The following is a 17,265-nucleotide window of genomic DNA, read 5'->3' as shown; positions in this document are numbered from 1 at the left end:
GCTGGGCATGGTGGCTCACACCTGTAATGCCAGCACTTTGGGAGGCCGAGGTGGGCGGATCACCTGAGGTCAGGAGTTTGAGACCAGCCTGACCAATGAGGAAACCCCGACTCTACTAAAAATACAAAAATTTGCCAGGCATGATGTTTCATGCCTGTAATCCCAGCTACTTGGGAGGCTGAGGCAGGAGAATCACTTGAACTTGGAAGGCGGAGGTTGCTGTGAGCTGAGATTGCACCATTGCACTCCAGCCTGGGCAACGTGAGTGAAACTCCGTCTTTTTTTAAAAAAAAAAAAAAAAAAAAAAAAAGAAGCAAAACTAATAGTATAATTTATAATAAAGGAAAATTAATGAATTGGCTGTGATACTTGGTACATTACCACAAATTTTAAAACATGAAGTGAAAAGATTTTACCAGAAGACAGCAGAACACCAGTACTGCCTGTGATACAGATGATAAACTGGATCTTGTTTTTTTCTTTTAGAGATGGAGTCTCGCTCTGTCGCCCAGGCTGGAGTGCAATATCGTGGTCTCAGCTCATTGCAACCTCCACTTCCCAGGTTCAAGCGATTCTCCAGCTTGAAGTCCCGAGTAGCTGAGACTACAGGTGGGTGCCACCATACCCAGCTAATTTTTGTAGTTTTAGTAGAGACAGGGTTTCACTATGTTGGCCAGGCTGGTCTCAAACTCCTGACCTCATGTGATCTGCCCACCTCAGCCTCCCAAAGTCCTGGGATTACAGTCATGAGCCACCGCACCTGGCCTTAAATTTTTTATAGAGATGGGGTTTCAATAGGTTCCCCAGACTGGTCTCCAACTCCTGAGCTCAAGCAATCCACCCACCTCAGCCTCCCAAAGTGCTAGGATTACAGGTGTGAGCCACCGCACCCAGCTTCCAAAATACTTTAATAACCCAAAAGGAAACCCATATTCATTTAGCAGTTACTGCCCACACTCTCTCCTAGCTTCTGGCAGCCACCAGTAAGTCTGTTTTCTGTCTCTGTGCATTTACCTCTTCTGAATATTTCATATCAATGGAATCATAGAATATGTGGTGTTTGTGTTGTTTCACCATGATCAAATTTTAACTATCAATTTTAAGATCCAGTTATCAGGCCAGGCGCGGTGGCTCATGACTGTAATCCCAGCACGTTGGGAGGCTGAGGCAAGCAGAGCACCTGAGGTTGGGAGTTTGAGACCAGCCTGGCCAACACCATGAAACCCCGTCTCTACTAAAAAAACAAAAATTAGATGGGGTGGTGACAGGTGCCTATAATCCCAGCTACTCAGGAGGCTGAGCCGGGAGAATCTGGGAATCTTGAACCTGGAAGGCGGAGGCTGCAGTGAGCTGAGATCATACCACTGCACTTCAGCCTGGGCATAACAGTGAGACTGTCTCAAAAAAAAATAAAAATAAAAATTAGCTGGGCGTGGTGGCACATGTCTGTAGTGCCAGCTACTTGGGATGCTGAGGTAGGAAGATCACTTGAACCCGGGAGGTGGAGCGAGGTTGCAGTGAACCAAGACGGCACCACTGCTCTCCAACCTGGACGATGGGGTGAGACCCTGTCTCCCCCCCAAAAAAAGAAAATGCTTTAGAACTAGCTAGAAATGCTGGTTGTACAACACAGTGTGAATGTACTAAATGTCACTGAATTGTTCACTTTAAAATGGTTAGTTTTATTTATTTGTTAATTGTTTATCAAGAGGAACTATTTCTTAGCCCACATATTCATGTGTTCAGGAACACGACTCAGTGACAAACTTCTAAGTAAACCAATCTGAAGAAATTCTTTATATTCCAAGATTACTTTACACTCTGACAGATACCAGCCTTCCTCATCTCCTCAAAATCTCATCATTTCTGTAGAAATCTGCATATGCCTTCTTTCTTCGTTCAGCCACACCAAACTTATACAAAGCTGCAACCCCCAGGGATACCATGAACGCTCCAAACATATGAAATTGCAGACGCTTGGCCAAAAGGCCATGCATCTGAGGTTTTGGCAACACTTCGGGAACCATGGTAGTTACTGTCCTTGATATGTGCGCCAACCTCAACACCAACGTCCTTCCTGACTCATGTTATTTTATTTTATTTATTTTGAGACGGAGTCTTGCTCTGTCGCCAGGCTGGAGTGCAGTGCTGCAATCTCGACTCACGGCAACTTCCGCCTCCCGGGTTCAAGTGATTCCCCTGCCTCAGCCTCCTGAATAGCTGGGACAACAGGCGCGCGCCACCACGCCTGGGTAATCTTTTTATTTTAGTAGAGATGGGGTTTCACTATGTTGGCCAGGATAGTCTCAATCTCCTGACCTTGTGATCTGCCCACCTAGGCCTCCTAAAGCGCTGGGATTACAGGCGTGAGCTACTGCACCCAGCCAGTTTTATGTTATGTGGATTTTGCTTCAATTTTTAAAAAGGGTATACAATTATTTTTAAAGCTTTGATCATGGATCAAAGGACTTGAACATGGAGAATCCTACTTGGCCAGCACATCCACACAGCACACGTCAGTCAAGGCCACAGACATCATGGCAGGTAAAAAAAAGCTACGTTTTGATTCAAGTTACATGTTTTAAACACAAATGTCTGCCTAATTCTTAAAAAGTGCCTGATGCAGGCCGGGCGTGGTGGCTCACGCCTGTAATCCCAGCACTTTGGGAGGCCGAGGTGGGCGGATCACAAGGTCAGGAGATCGAGACCATGGTGAAACCCCGTCTCTACTAAAAATAGAAAAAATTAGCCGGGCGCAGGGGCGGGCGCCTGTAGTCCCAGCTACTCGGGAGGCTGAGGCAGGAGAATGGCGTGAACCCGGGAGGCGGAGCTTGCAGTGAGCCGAGATTGCGCCACTGCACTCCAGCCTGGGCGACAGAGCGAGACTCTGTCTCAAAAAAAAAAAAAAAAAAAAAAAAAAAAAAAAAAAAAAAAAAAAAAAAAAAAAAAAAAGTGCCTGATGCGGCCGGGCGCGGTGGCTCAAGCCTGTAATCCCAGCACTTTGGGAGGCCGAGATGGGCGGATCACAAGGTCAGGAGATCGAGACCATCCTGGCTAACACGGCGAAACCCCGTCTCTACTAAAAACACAAAAAATTAGCCGGGCAAGGTGGCGGCGCCTGTGGTCCCAGCTACTCGGGAGGCTGAGGCAGGAGAATGGCGGGAACCCGGGAGGCGGAGCTTGCAGTGAGCTGAGATCTGGCCACTGCACTCCAGCCTGGGCGACAGAGCGAGACTCCGTCTCAAAAAAAAAAAAAAAAAAAAAAAAAAAAAAAAAAAAAGTGCCTGATGCATATATTTCATAAATCAGCAATTTAAATTCATACTGCTTTAGACACAAAACTAATCTTTAGGCCGGGTGTAGTGGCTCATGCCTGTAAAACCAACACTCTGGGAGGCAAGGCAGGAGGATCACTTGAGGCCAGGAGTTTGAGACCAGCCTGGGAAACACAAGGAGACTTCATCCTTACAAAAAATTTAAAAATTAACTGGGTATAGTGGCACAAGCCTATAGTCCCAGGCAGGAGAATCACTTGAACCTGGGAGGTGGAGGCTGCAGTGAGCAGTGATCACACCAGTGCACTCCAGCCTGGGCGACACAGCAAGACCCTGTATCAAACAATAACAACAAAACACAGTCATCCTAAGTAAAATTGTAGTTTTGTTAGCTAAATGGGGTGTTAATTAAAGAAAAATACAATTTCAGAGCTGTCACAGAAGTGTCTCACATTGCATGAAAGTGAGAAATATGTGTGACAAAAATCTGTCCAAGTTTCTGTAGTGATGAAAATGTTTTACATCTGTGCTGTGACATGATAGTCACCAGCGACATGTGGTTATTAAGCACTGGAAACATGGCTATTACGACTGAGGAACTGAATTTTAAATTTAATTTTAATAAATTTAAATAGCCACATGTGGTTCTCCATCACACTTTGGACACACAGTTCTAGCTCAAGGATTCTCCTAAATTGTAGTACACACTTGCCTACCTAATCCCCCATTTCTATCCCATTCCCTGTCCATCCCCCAGCCTGAAGGGCTAACGATCACTCCTCTCAGACATGACACCTCTTTAAATTAGAGGCACACGCGGGGACTGGGTGCAGTGGCTCACACCTGTACCTGTAATCCCAGCACTTTGGGAGGCCAAGGCAGGTGGATCACTTGAGGTCAGGAATTTGAGACCAGCCTGGCCAACATGGTGAAACCCCGTCTCTACTAAAAAATTAGCCGGGTCTGGTGGCACACACCTGTAACCCCAGCTACTCAGGAGGCTGTGGTGGGAGAATGGCTTGAACCGGGGAGGCGGAGGTTGCAGTGAGTTGAGATCATTCAGTCAATGCACTCCAGCCTGAGTGACAGAACAAGACTCTGTCTCAAAAATAAATAAATAAATACATACATAATAGGTACACATGTATCTTAGCTCTTGTTCCCTAGATTATAGACTTCCAGAATTAACTGTAGGTGGATGGATTTCTGAAACATGGAGACTTTTTTCTACTTCGGTAATCTCAACAAGTTGGCATGATGTATTGTATAGAATAAATACACAGTCAATTTTTACTGAATTAGCGTGTTTTTCTTTGACTTTCACACTGGTTCCTTCCAGTCACATCAGTTCACTTTTTCACTTTTCTTTTTTCTTCTTTTTGAGATGGAGTCTTGCTCTGTCGCCCAGGCTGGAGTGCAGTGGCACAATCTCGGCTCACTGCAACCTCCACCTCCTGGGTTCAAGCATGAGCCACCGCGCCTGGCCTCACTTTCCTTTTCTGACCAGGATCCTTAGCCTCCATCTGTACATTCATTGCATTTCCATTAGGGTTCAAGAGAGTTGAAAACAATTGTAAATGTGCCAACTTTCTAAGAAGGGGTTAGGGAAGCACTACACTCAGGAGGTGTTGGGCCAGGTGTGGTGGTTCTCGCCTATAAGCCCAGCACTTTGGGAGGCCAAGCTAAGAGGACTGCTTGAGGCCAAGAGTTTAAGACCAGCTGGGGCAACACAGTGAGGCTTTGTCTCTACAAAAAAAAAATGTAAAAATTAGCCAAGTGTGGAGGCATATAGTTGTAGTCCCAGCTATTTGGGAGGCTGAGGCAGGAGGATCCCTTAAACCCAGGAGGTTGAGGCCGCAGTGAGCTCTGACTGTGCCACTGCACTCCAGCCTGGGCAACATGAGACCCTGTCTCAAAAAACAAAATTAAAAAAAGAAAATTTTAAATTAACTATGTGGTTCATATTACATTTCCATTGCATTATGCCAGGGTGGTAACGATAAAAAAGCAAGATTCATTTATCTCAGGAAGAAAATTAGGCTGAGATGATAAATCCAGCAGCCAGCAAGTCTTAATAATTGGCACTTATCTGGTAAGATCACATGAGACAATGTTTCTTGAAATTTTTTCACGAAAATCCCTCCGACAGCAAAGAATGACCCCATCTCTGAACAAAAATTTGCAAGCTGAGGTATTTTTTTTCCCCAGAGACAATACTGAAAAACAGTAAAAGCAAACACCAGAAAGAAAAGTCTGCAGAACACATAAAAAATGTGGATGGTTTTGCCTTAATTACCTAACAGTCTAAAAATAAAAAGGCACAGTGGTACAGACAGTGGTGAACAGAGCTGTTTTAAAGTATTTTACATCAACATTTGCTAAAATGTAAAAAGAAGTAATTTCAAAATATTGCTTTAAATCAGAGCATTGCCTACTTATGACAAATATCATTCTGCTACCACTGAGACAGAACACGGAGAAATGCCACAGTCCAAGCTCACGGGCCCAGTTTCTGGAGAGTCTCAGTCTACTTTAATACAAAATCACAGGGAAAGCACTAGCAGTCACTACTAGAACAAACTTTGAAATGACCTAGATTCTAAGCCTCGCTCCTCTCATGGATGTGACCTAAGTTATTTAGCTTTACTGAGCCCTTATTTTCTCATCTGTAAAATGGGTCAACAGTACCTAAACCTCAAGAGAATGTTGTGAAGACTAAATAACTGAGAAGGGGATATTAAGCAGTGGTGGTAACTGCTCAATAAATTTATTACAGCAAGCATTTCAAAGCCCCAAAATAATTTCAAAAACCTTTAAGAATGAAACATGAGGCAAATGCCAAGGCCACTCTCAGAAAACACATGCCAGTTGTAGTAATCAGCTCTAAGCATGCCCTTCCCCGCCCCTGCCCCCGACCGCGCCCGCCCCCTCCCCTCCCCCGTTATTAAAGAGCATGATGTGGCAGATCGAGCACTAAACTAGCAGGTGGCAAATCTGCATTCTAGACTCAACAGGGTCATTAACTCTGTGAGTGACCTTAGGCATCTACTTAGCATTTCTAAGGCTCCAGTTCCTTTATCCGAAAATGAGGAGATTGTACAAGTGCTAGGGTCATATCCAGCACTAACATTCTAAGAACCTCCTTATTCAGACACTAAAGGAATACCACATTATCAACCTGATTAGACTTTGCATAGAGTAACTAAAATTCTATTCTGTTTTTCAAACAACCCTGAAGGATAGTCTTACAGCTACATCCTGACTACTTCAAAAACAATTTGAAGCCAGGCAAGGTGGCTCACACATGTAATCCCAGCACTTTGGGAGGCTGAGGCGGGTGGATCACTTGAGGTCAGGAGTTCGAGACTAGCCTGGTCAGCATGGCAAAGCCCTATCTCTACTAAAAATACAAAAATTAGCCAGGCGTGGTGGTGCACGTGTGTAATCCCAGCTACTTGGGAGGCTGAGGCAGGAGAATCACTTGAACCAGGCAGGCAGAGGTTGGGGTGAGCCAAGATCACGCCAGTGCACTCCAGCCTGGGCGACAGAGAGAGATTCATCTCAAAAACAAAAAAACAAAACAAAAAAACCATTTAAATAACATTTAAAATACACAAACCAAAACCATTTCAGAGAGCCTCAAAAAAAGTACAAAAATTACAGAAAGAGCAGGGTGCAGTGTCTCATGCCTGTAATCCCAGCACTTTGGGAGGCCAAGGTGGGTGGCTCACTTGAGGTCAGTAGTTCAAGACCAGCCTCGCCAACATGGCGAATCCCTGTCTCTACTAAAAATACAAAAATTAGCAGGGCATGGTGGTGCGCGCCTGTAATCCCAGCTACTCGGGAGACTAGGGCAGGAGAATCGCTTGAACCTGGGAGGTGGAGGCTGCCGTGAGCCGCAATCACTACACTCCAGCTGGGGCAACAGAGGGAGACTCCGTGTCAAAAACAAAAAATAACAGAAACATTTTTCTGCTACCAAAATGAACCACCCAAAGGCAATGGACAAGTAGTATGGTAACATACTGGAATTCCACAGAAATACTCAACCAGGAAATTACCCAGTGACATTCTGCAGAATGAGTTTTTTTTTTTTTCAAGTGAAGTGACAATTACCTAATGGGAATGTGGTTTGGAAGTGAGTGTCACCATTGTTAGGTCAGGTGCTCAAGAAAGCCTTAATGTGTTCTTCTCCCTTTGAAAGTAGAATTATGACGGGAAACTGGTTCAACATGCAGTACTGTAACAACTAGGTTTCCTTAAAACAAAGCCATTTACAAAGGAGCCATATAAATCTACATCCTCAGCTCTACTGAAAACAAGGCAGAAAATTATAAGCCTTGAAACAAATCAACAGCTAAAAACTGTCAATTTTCTTGATTGTTCTGAGGACCTCAGACCCTTCAACTAGTAGCCAAATTCTTGCCTCCCGAAGATATTTTAAAACTAAGGGTAGAATGATGAAATTCTAAACATGCCCCAATAGATACACTAGCCAGACTCATACTAACTGAACTCACTGCTGTTTAATGCGAAATAGACAAGTACTGTAAAAAGATAACTAGTGCTCTACCTTCAGCACTCTCGAAAAACTTAAAAATATGAAACCTGGCCAGGCACAGTGGCTCTCGCCTGTAATCCCAGCACTTTGGGAGGCTGAGACGGGTGGATCACCTGGGGTCAGGAGTTCGAGACCAGCCTGGGCAACATGGTGAAACCCCCGCCTCTACTAAAAATACAAAAATTAGCTGGGCGTGGTGGCAGGCACCTGTAATCTCAGCTACTTGGGAAGCTGAGGCAGGAGAATCGCTTGAACCTGGGAGGCGAAGGTTACGGTGAACCGAATTACGGCCACTGCACTCCAGCCTGTGACAGAGCGAGACTCCATCGCAAAAAACAAAAACAAAATCTTAGCCAGGCATTGTGGTGGGTGCCTATAGTCCTAGCTACTCAGGAGGCTGAGGCAGAAGGATCACTTGAGCCCAGGGATTTGAAGTAACAATGGGCTATGATCACACCACTGTACTCTAGCTTGGGTGGCAAAGTAAGATCCTGCCTCTAAAAATAGTAAGTAAAAAGTTTTTTAAAATACACACAACCTTGGTGTTCAGGCTTTGGCTACAACTCTGGCCCAGGAGGCCAGAAAAAAAAATACACACAAGGCATTCAGAAAGAACAGTGAGTAGATAATAAATCTTTAGTTTTATTAGAGTGACAAGACTGCAATGTTTTACATAAGGGATTGCTGTTCTCAGCTTTGAAAGCCCTCTCTACACTCTCTGCAGGGCTCGCTTACCACGCTGTGACTTCCACTAGAGTACACTGGGCATCTGATCCCTTTATAGATTCCTTCAGGACCACAACTGATTCATCTTGGTGTTATTTCAAGTGCCTAGCACAGCACCTTACATTCAGTGGACTGGTAAATGTTTGTTAATTAGTTGCCAGTACACATATCTGAGCAAAACCAGAAATTCGCATTTCTGGAAAAAATTCCATTCTAATACTGCTAACTCAACCCAGAAGGTTATCAAATCTTTTTCATTTCTTTCTCTCCAACCAGAAAGTATTATGTGAAAACTTGCAGACATTTCTTCCCCAGCAAACCAAAGCAAGCAAATCAAGGCTTAAAGTCTGTCCTCTACATTACCTCCTTAACTTGTCCAAACTGAAATTGCTGTCTTTTCACGCACTACAACTTCAGAAAAGGTAAAAAATAAAGAACAGAAGAATGCAATGAGATATGTACTAACAGCACTACGTAAAACCTGCTTCAAAGAGGGTTTATTCCAGTCAAAATTTCTAACAGTTTAAACAACTGCAAAACTTGGCACAGCATATCCCTAGATGATGCCTTCGCTTGTTCCCTAAATCCTCACTTTGAAGCCATTCATACATGTAAAACCATGAAACAGACAAAAAGGTCAGCCATGGCAGGAGAAGTAAAGAAAGGCTGTGTAATACTTACTACTGTGATACTCCAGGGATACTGTGGGGCCTCTACTCTACCCCATCTGCTGTCCCGTTGAAGCCTAAAAACGCCTTTAGATGAGCACAGTTCATGCAGGCACTTCAGTCTCAAAAACGGATTCTCAAATATAGAATCTTCGCTATCATCTACCTCAACAGACAGAATTTAACATAATAAAGTATAAGGGCCTTTCTGGATTAAACAACCATTACTTTGATTTGGGATCCTCTCTACTCTGGTGGCCCTGAAGAGGTCACTTCTGAGATGTTCCAGCTTAAAACTGAGAATATTCTAAAAAGTATCTGCCAAGTGGTGATGGTTGCATAACCTTACAAATATACTAAAAGCCACTGAACTGTACACTTGACTTTTCTTTTTGGACAGTGTCTCATTTGGTCACCCAGGCTGAGTGCAGTGGTGCCATCATAGCTCACTGCAGCCTCCAACTCCTGGGCTCAAGAGATCCTCCCACCTCAGCCTCCCAAGTAGCTGGGACTACAGGCTTATGCCACCACACTCAGCTTTTTTTTTTTTTTTTTTTTTTTTTTTTTTTTTTGAGATGGAGTCTCATTGTCACCCAGGCTGGAGTGCAGTGGTGTGATCTTAGCTCACTGCAACCTCCGCCTCCCAGGTTCAAGTGATTCTCCTGCCTCAGCCTCCCAAGTAGCTGGGACTATGGGCGTGCACAACCACGCCTGGCTAATTTTTATATTTTTAGTAGAGATGGGTTTTGCCATGTTGGCCAGGCTGGTCTCGAACTCCTGACCTCAGGTGATCCATCCACCTCGGCCTCCCAAAGTGCTGGGATTACAGGCATAAGCCACTGCGCCCTGTTGTATTTTATTGTTTGTGGACACAGGGTCTCAGTCTCACTATGTTTTACAGAGACCTCAGGCAACCCTCTCACCTCAGACTCCCAGAGTGTTGGGTTTATAGGTGTGAGCCAATGCGCCCAGCTTGTACAGTTGAAAAGGGTGAATTTTACAGTGTGTAAGTTAAATCTCAATCAAAAAAAAAAAAAAGCTGGGCACACTGTCTCACACCTGTAATCCCAGCATTTTGGGAGGCCAAGGTGGGCAGATCACCTGAAGTCCGGAGTTCAAGACCAACCTAGCCAATATGGTGAAATCTCATCTCTACAAAAACACACACAGAAAAGAAAAATAGCTGGGCATGATGGCAGGTGCCTGTGATCTCAGCTACTTGGGAGGCTGAGGCAGGAGAATCGCTTGAACCTGGGAGGAGGAGGTTGTAGTGAGCCGAGATCATGCCATTGCACACCAGCCGGGGCAACAGAGCGAGACTCCGTCTCAAAAAAAAAAAAAAAAAAAAAAGGCCGGGCGCGGTGGCTCAAGCCTGTAATCCCAGCACTTTGGGAGGCCGAGATGGGCGGATCACGAGGTCAGGAGATCAAGACCATCCTGGCTGACACGGTGAAACCCCGTCTCTACTAAAAAATACAAAAAACTAGCCGGGCGAGGTGGCGGGTGCCTGTGGTCCCAGCTACTCTGGAGGCTGAGGCAGGAGAATGGCGTGAACCCGGGAGGCGGAGCTTGCAGTGAGCTGAGATCCGGCCACTGCACTCCAGCATGGGCGGCAGAGCGAGACTCCGTCTCAAAAAAAAAAAAAAAAAAAAAAAAGGCCTCCTCCAATAAATAAGGCATTCAGCAAATACTGAACGCTACAAAACAGAATGTTTCTCTTTAAAATTCAAGTTCCACAATACAATCTGCTAAGTTTTGGAGACAGTGCCTCCTCTGAGTAAGTACTGAGGGCTGCTAGTTTTATTCCATGCTTATTTCTTAATGGCATTGAGTTTTAAGAGGCATTAAAGGTGGGATGATGCAAAGAACACCACATCATTACTTTAGAAGCTCTGGCTGTTCTAGAAAGTCCAAATAACCCTAAAAATCACTAAACCTGTTTCTTACCTAAGAATAAAAAAAACTAGGTGCAAATTACAACTTAAATACATCCTATCAGAGAAAATGCTTGTTCTAATACACATTAAACCTTGCCTTCTACATTGTTATTCATTTGGGGACCTCAATTTTTAAGGAGAATCTCTTGGCCAATTTACTTGGCTCTAGAGAACTGCGCTTAAATGAATTACACTTAATTACACTTACATGGGTTCCACTTAATTATTTCTTAGGAACCTGTATTCTTTAGTTTTCAAAGATATCCAAGGTCAACACTGAATCCCAAGGTCTGACTCTCGAGGCTCCTTCAACAGCTTTCCTGGCAAGCAGTTTAAAAACACACCCACCACAAATTTCAGCTATGGCTTAACTAAAGAACAAAATGTGCTGCTAGCCCTATAGTCCACTTCCTCACTATCAAAAAAACCTTGTAAACTTTTTGGTTCCCCTTTTGTAAATTTCAATCCAGGTGTTATTTCCTAATTTTCCCCCTGCTTTTTACAAGCACTGATTGTTATCCGATGCTGGCTTTTTATGGACTGGAACATGCAATCCAACAGTCTCAATATAACTCTGGACCTCAATTTAGAAAATCAGTTCTTTTCCAAATAGATATCTTACGTAGGATAATTTTTTAAAAACATTAACTGGCATCTTGGTAGAAGCAGTTGGTAAACTCAGTAACACCAAAATAGTTTTCTGATTAAAAACAAGAAAGCTGACCATGATGTAGGGATTTTCTTACTGACAGCTACTTCCCTACAGGTTTTCACATCACCAACTTCTAGCATTGTTAAAGAGAAAAAAATTAGATCTAACTACAAATTAGCAACTATCAGGAAGAGAGAAAGCCTGCATAAAAGGTAATACCTAGTCACCAACAGGCACCAACAGTGACTATTTTAGACCAAGGATGGTTATTTAACCCCGGATGACTGGCTGGACAGGCTGTAAATGGAATTTTGAGTCTAGTCAGAGTCCTGAGTCTAGTCAGAGTGGTGCTGGTGGCTCCACAGAATGAAGGAAGAGCCAAAAAAGAAAATGGCTGGATAAACAAAATCTGCAAAGTAAGGTAGGGAATGGGTACTTTTAGGAGCTGAGAAGTGAACTAGGTTAGGCAGTCAAAATGGCTTGATATATCAAGTCAAGAATTACAAGCTAAGCTTCCTTATTCAAAAGGAAAACATCGTCTACGGCCATACCATCCTGGACGTGCTCGATCTCCTCAAATCTCCTCAAAAGAAAACATCAACCATCCACACAAACAAAAGAAATGCCATTGTCAATAAAACCACCAAATCAACTGTGTTGACGTACATACGTCATCAGAGTGTTTCTCCAAACGCTATCCTTTTACCACAAAAGAGCAAACGGTGACAAGTCTCCGTAGAAACCAAACTCCTAGAGCACTTTTATAATGTCTACTTATCTAAGAACCACAATACAGAACTTTATTTTTTATATGAAAAACATAAATGTATTTCTCATAACACAATACAGAACTTTAAAGAGAGAAATCAACAATATGTTCTCACTTAAAATGCGCTGGAAGTCATGACCCAGCCCATCAATGTCCTGGCTAAATGATGAAAGGACGTTCAGCCTTTTCCTTCCTTTTTCATTTTCTCTTTAAGGAAACACTGACAGTTCCTAAAATAAGCACCATTAGGAAGAGAATACTTAAGTTCAGTCATTTGACATTCCTACAAAATCAGTACCTGAAAGCATGCTACCTACCACAAAATAAGCACCATTGTAAGAATACTTAAGTTCACTCATTTGATATTCCTACAACGTCAGCACCTGCAAGCAGGCTACCTAACACTTAAGCAACCCCTAAGTACTGGAAGATGTTTAAAAACCAAAGTTAATTCGAAATCACACAATGTATGTCTACTAGCTACAGTCAGAAAGACACGTGACAACTATTAAATTATAACAAATGCTCAAGTGTCTGAAGAAGTAGACTGAATTACTGACACACGAACACAGTGAGTTATTCCAAGCAATCTGAATAAGGTCAACGATTTTACAGCAATGAAAATTCTCTAAACGTGTCGCTGACAAAGGAGAAAAGTGTAAGCCTCACTTTAAAAAGCCAAATCAATATAGTCTCCTATCACACATTAAGTGAGGAATCCTAACTTTGCGGCCCTTTGTAAACTTTAGAAGCCTACACAATGCTAAAGGTAAAACAGATCTTGGTATTGATAGCCAAGTTTCTGCCCGATCACAAGGCTGCAATGCATCTTGGGATCCCTTCAGGACGGTTCAGGGCCATGGATAATTTAAAACGTAATTACAGTTTCAACAGTAGGAACTGCAGCAGGAGACGCTCTCTCAGCTGGATCTAAGGTGAAAGGAAAACTCGGGCATTTGTCTTCCCCCACTCCTCCGATCTCTAAACGCCCACCCGACTGATTCCTGGCTCCATCTGCGCCTCGTGGCGGTGATCCGCCGCGGCCCCCACTCTGTCCCATACGGTTCACATCTCAAGCGGGTAACTGCGGACTCCAGAGCAGGGTAGGGGCGCGGAAGGGCGGCACTCGGGTCCGGGTCTTTGGGTGCGCTACCCGCTGTCCGCTCCCCGCCCAGCCACCGCCGCGGGCCGCCCCGCGCAGGCCGGCTCCCGGGCTCGGGGTGCACCACCTAGGCGGACGGCGCCACTGTCAACGCCCCACGTGCCGGCCGGGCTCCAGGGCCGCGCGCCCCCGGGCCGCACCCCTAGGCCATGTGGGCTCCGGCGCCCTGCCTGGCTTCCTCCCGCGTCCCCGGGGCTGCCCCGCGTCCCGGGCCTTTACCCGCAGGGCCTCCCGCGCCGCTGCCAGCTCCGTGGTTGGTGGCGGCGCCGCCAGCTGGGGGTGGCGGCGCTGCCGGGCCCCGCAGGAAGGACGGCACGAACTCGGCGGCGTGGACGTTGGGCACGAAGGGCTTGGCGTTGACGTTGAGTTGCCGGCTGAAGGCCGCGCTGAGGTTCTCCCGCTGGGCCTCGGCCGCCGCCGCCAGGGAGCCGCCGCCGCCGCCACACGGGCCCGGCCCGGGGGCTTCCATGTCCGCCTGGTCCCAGCAGTCGGGCGCCGAGTCGCTGCTGCTGCTGCCGCTGCTGCTCCCGCCGCCGCCGCCGCCGCCGCCACCGCCACCGCCGCCACTGCCCGGATCCATGATCGGGGGGGCCGTGTGTGTGGTGGACAGAGAGCGGGAAATGGAGGCAGGGGCGCCCGGCCGGGGAGGAGTGGGCCGCGCTGACCGAGGGAAGGCGGCGGGGCAGAAGGGCCGGGAGCTAGCGACAAAGATCCCCGGCGTCGCCGCGGCAGCAGCTCCAGTCCCGACTCCACACTCGCGACGACGACAGAGGCGACGGCGGCGGCGGCTCAACCCTCCTCCTCGTGTCTGCGAGCGGATCTCCTCCCACCTAACCACCTCCGACTGCCTCACCGCCAACCCCACGCCCGGCGCGGATTGACCCCTCACCGCTACCCGTACCTTCGCCTCGGTAGTTCTCTGTTCTGGCCGCCCCCGTTTCCGGCTATTTAGCACGGCGGGAGGCGGAACTACAAGTTCCGGCAGCGCCCGCGCGACCTCGCTGCGGTTTTCCCGGGGGCCGACGGGAGTCGGAGTTCAGGGACTGGGCGCAACCGGAAGTCGCTCCGGCTCCCGGCAGGCAACGCGAGGAGGGGGAGGTCTTGTGGCTGCTCGACTGCCCCACCTGTCACCGGGTGGGGGGCAGGGGCAGGCTCTGGTTGGTGCAGCTGTGGGCTGGGCCGAAGACCGAGAGTCTTTTAGCCCATAGGAGGGGTCCACTCTGGCCTGTGGGAGACAGGGTGCGGGAAAACGGACAGCATCTATAACGTGGGGAAGAAAAATACACTCAGCTCCCGAAAATTCCTGTACTCTCTTTTCACCACCTTTCCTGCGTTCTCTGCCTCACAGTCTCCCTACCTTGTTCTCTCTCCACCTTCTTTCTCCCTACCCCCAACCAGATTTTGCCCTACATTTCAAAGCCGGTGCCGATTTCAAAGCTGATTTCATTTTATGTAATCATTTGGTGGAAGAGACAATAAAACTGTGAGATGTTCCAGCTTAAAACTGCAGTGTGGCTCATAAATCGCTGAGGCCCAGGCTCTGCCCAGGCAGAAGGGATCGTTAACTGGAAACTTTCAATGACTCACTGTTTGTTTGACTAGTCATATAAAGCCTTCACCCAAATTTTTCCATCCTTTCCTCCTCCCTGCCAAAGGGTTTGCAAATTAAACAGAGGATTGCCATATTCCATGGTGTATCCGGCTGTACCTAACTAACAGGGTTATTTGGTGAGTCCAGCTTCCTTATGCACCATTAGGTGAAGTGCTTTCCTCTTGAATGGTCTGATTTGCTCAAGAATTCCTATGGTAGTTTTCATTGACTGCATCTTACACTTACAGATTGCAATTAGGTAAACCTGGGAAAAGAGCAAAAGCAAAAGAGAAATACTTAGAGTTCGCATTTAGGCTCTTCATGAAGTAGGAAAAATGTTGCTCTGAGTACCTGTTAAGTTTTCCTGTAATTCACCCATGTGGAGCCCAAGACAGAGAAAAACATATTGTTAGTATTTTTCTGAAAAGAGTCTAGACAGGGTGCAACTAATCTGCCTGGAAATTACAGAGTAAAGGAAATACATACATAGAATAGATGTTTCTGAACAACCTTAGGTTGTTTAAAAAAAAAAAAAAAAAAAAAAAAAAAAAAAAACTGGCCGGGCGCGGTGGCTCAAGCCTGTAATCCCAGCACTTTGGGAGGCCGAGACGGGCAGATCACGAGGTCAGGAGATCTAGACCATCCTGGCTAACACAGTGAAACCCCATGTCTACTAAAAAAATACAAAAAACTAGCCGGGCGAGGTGGCGGGCGCCTGTAGTCCCAGCTACTTGGGAGGCTGAGGCAGGAGAATGGCGTGAACCCAGGAGGCGGAGCTTGCAGTGAGCTGAGATCCGGCCACTGCACTCCAGCCTGGGCGACAGAGCGAGACCCTGTCTCAACAACAACAACAACAAAAAACTAACAAAATCTTGATCTAGATCTGTATTTTAATTTTAAACGTCTGTATTGTAAAGATAAGAAAGAACTCAGCCTAATGAGATAGGTCACAAACGATGCTCTCAAGTATTTTTCAAAAGAGTCCTAGGCTACAGTAGTTTGAATTTAATTTTAAACTACCAAGCTTTATGGATTGAAAAAACACATACCGGCCAGGCGCAGTAGTTCATGCCCATAATCCCAGCACTTTGGGAGGCCGAGGCAGATGGATCACGTGAGGTGAGGAGTCCGTGACCAGCCTGGCCAACATGGTGAAACCCCGTCTCTACTAAAAATACAAAAATTAGCTGGGCATGGTGGCACATGCCTGTAATCCCAGCTGCTCGGTAAGCTGAGGCAGGAAAATCGCCTGAACCTGGGAGGTGGAGGTTGCAGTGAGCCAACATTGTGCCACTACACTCCAGCCTGGGCAACAGAGTGAGAGTCTGTCTCAAAAACAAACAAACAAACAAACAAAAAAAAAAAACGTGATCCACCCTCCTCAGCCTCCCAAAGTGCTGGGATTACCGGTGTGAGCCACCGCGCCCGGCAGAGTTTGCCTCTGCTTAATAGGAAGTTTTGGTTATAGCACATTATTATACCCGAAGACCTAACTGAGTCATACTTAACAATGTCCATTTTAAAGTTGGTGTTAAGTAACTGTCAGATTTACAGAGAACTTAACAACTGTTATAAAAATTAGAACTTCATTTATGCGAGACCTGTATTGCTATTGAATAAAAGATGTTCGCCTTATATTCACAAGAAAAAATACAAGGTGTTCAAAATGAAATGCCTTCTCTTTCCAGATTTTCATTCCCCATCCACCCACTCCTAAGAAAATGTCAACACAATCAGCGGGCTCAAATAATGAACTACACACCCTTCTCCAAGCATTTTGTCTTTGAATACTGCTCTCCTCTTTGTAGCACCCCTACAGCACTGAATGGTCGCTTTCTCACAGGTTAGTTCTTCACATCTAATTGAATTAGCGGAGTTTCCTTCTGCCTGGTTCTTTATCTAGGGACAAAGGCAGAAACTGTTT

The 17,265-nt window shown here is 45.9% G+C and overlaps 1 protein-coding gene and 1 pseudogene across 2 annotated transcripts in view; both read right to left on the bottom strand.

Moving 5' to 3' along the window:
* GSPT1 (G1 to S phase transition 1) overlaps nt 1-14,619 on the bottom strand; it is a 49,737-nt gene extending 35,118 nt beyond the window's left edge. Inside the window, exon 1 of one of the 2 annotated variants that reach the window (XM_050774090.1) lies at nt 13,970-14,619. In XM_050774090.1, the coding sequence (XP_050630047.1) occupies nt 13,970-14,330 (361 nt within the window). In that variant the 5' untranslated portion in view covers nt 14,331-14,619. The remainder of the gene's footprint in view (nt 1-13,969) is intronic. The other variant, XM_050774089.1, reaches the window with a different exon arrangement.
* On the bottom strand, nt 292-2,619 carry LOC126944546 (cytochrome c oxidase subunit 6C-like; annotated as a pseudogene).
* Nucleotides 14,620-17,265: the final 2,646 nt, after the last annotated feature.

Source organism: Macaca thibetana, chromosome 20 (assembly GCF_024542745.1).
Source record: "Macaca thibetana thibetana isolate TM-01 chromosome 20, ASM2454274v1, whole genome shotgun sequence".
In the NCBI taxonomy this organism is placed as follows: Eukaryota; Metazoa; Chordata; class Mammalia; order Primates; family Cercopithecidae; genus Macaca; species Macaca thibetana.
The sequence above is the reverse complement of the archived record's forward strand: the minus strand, read 5'-3'. Positions and strand labels throughout refer to the sequence as shown.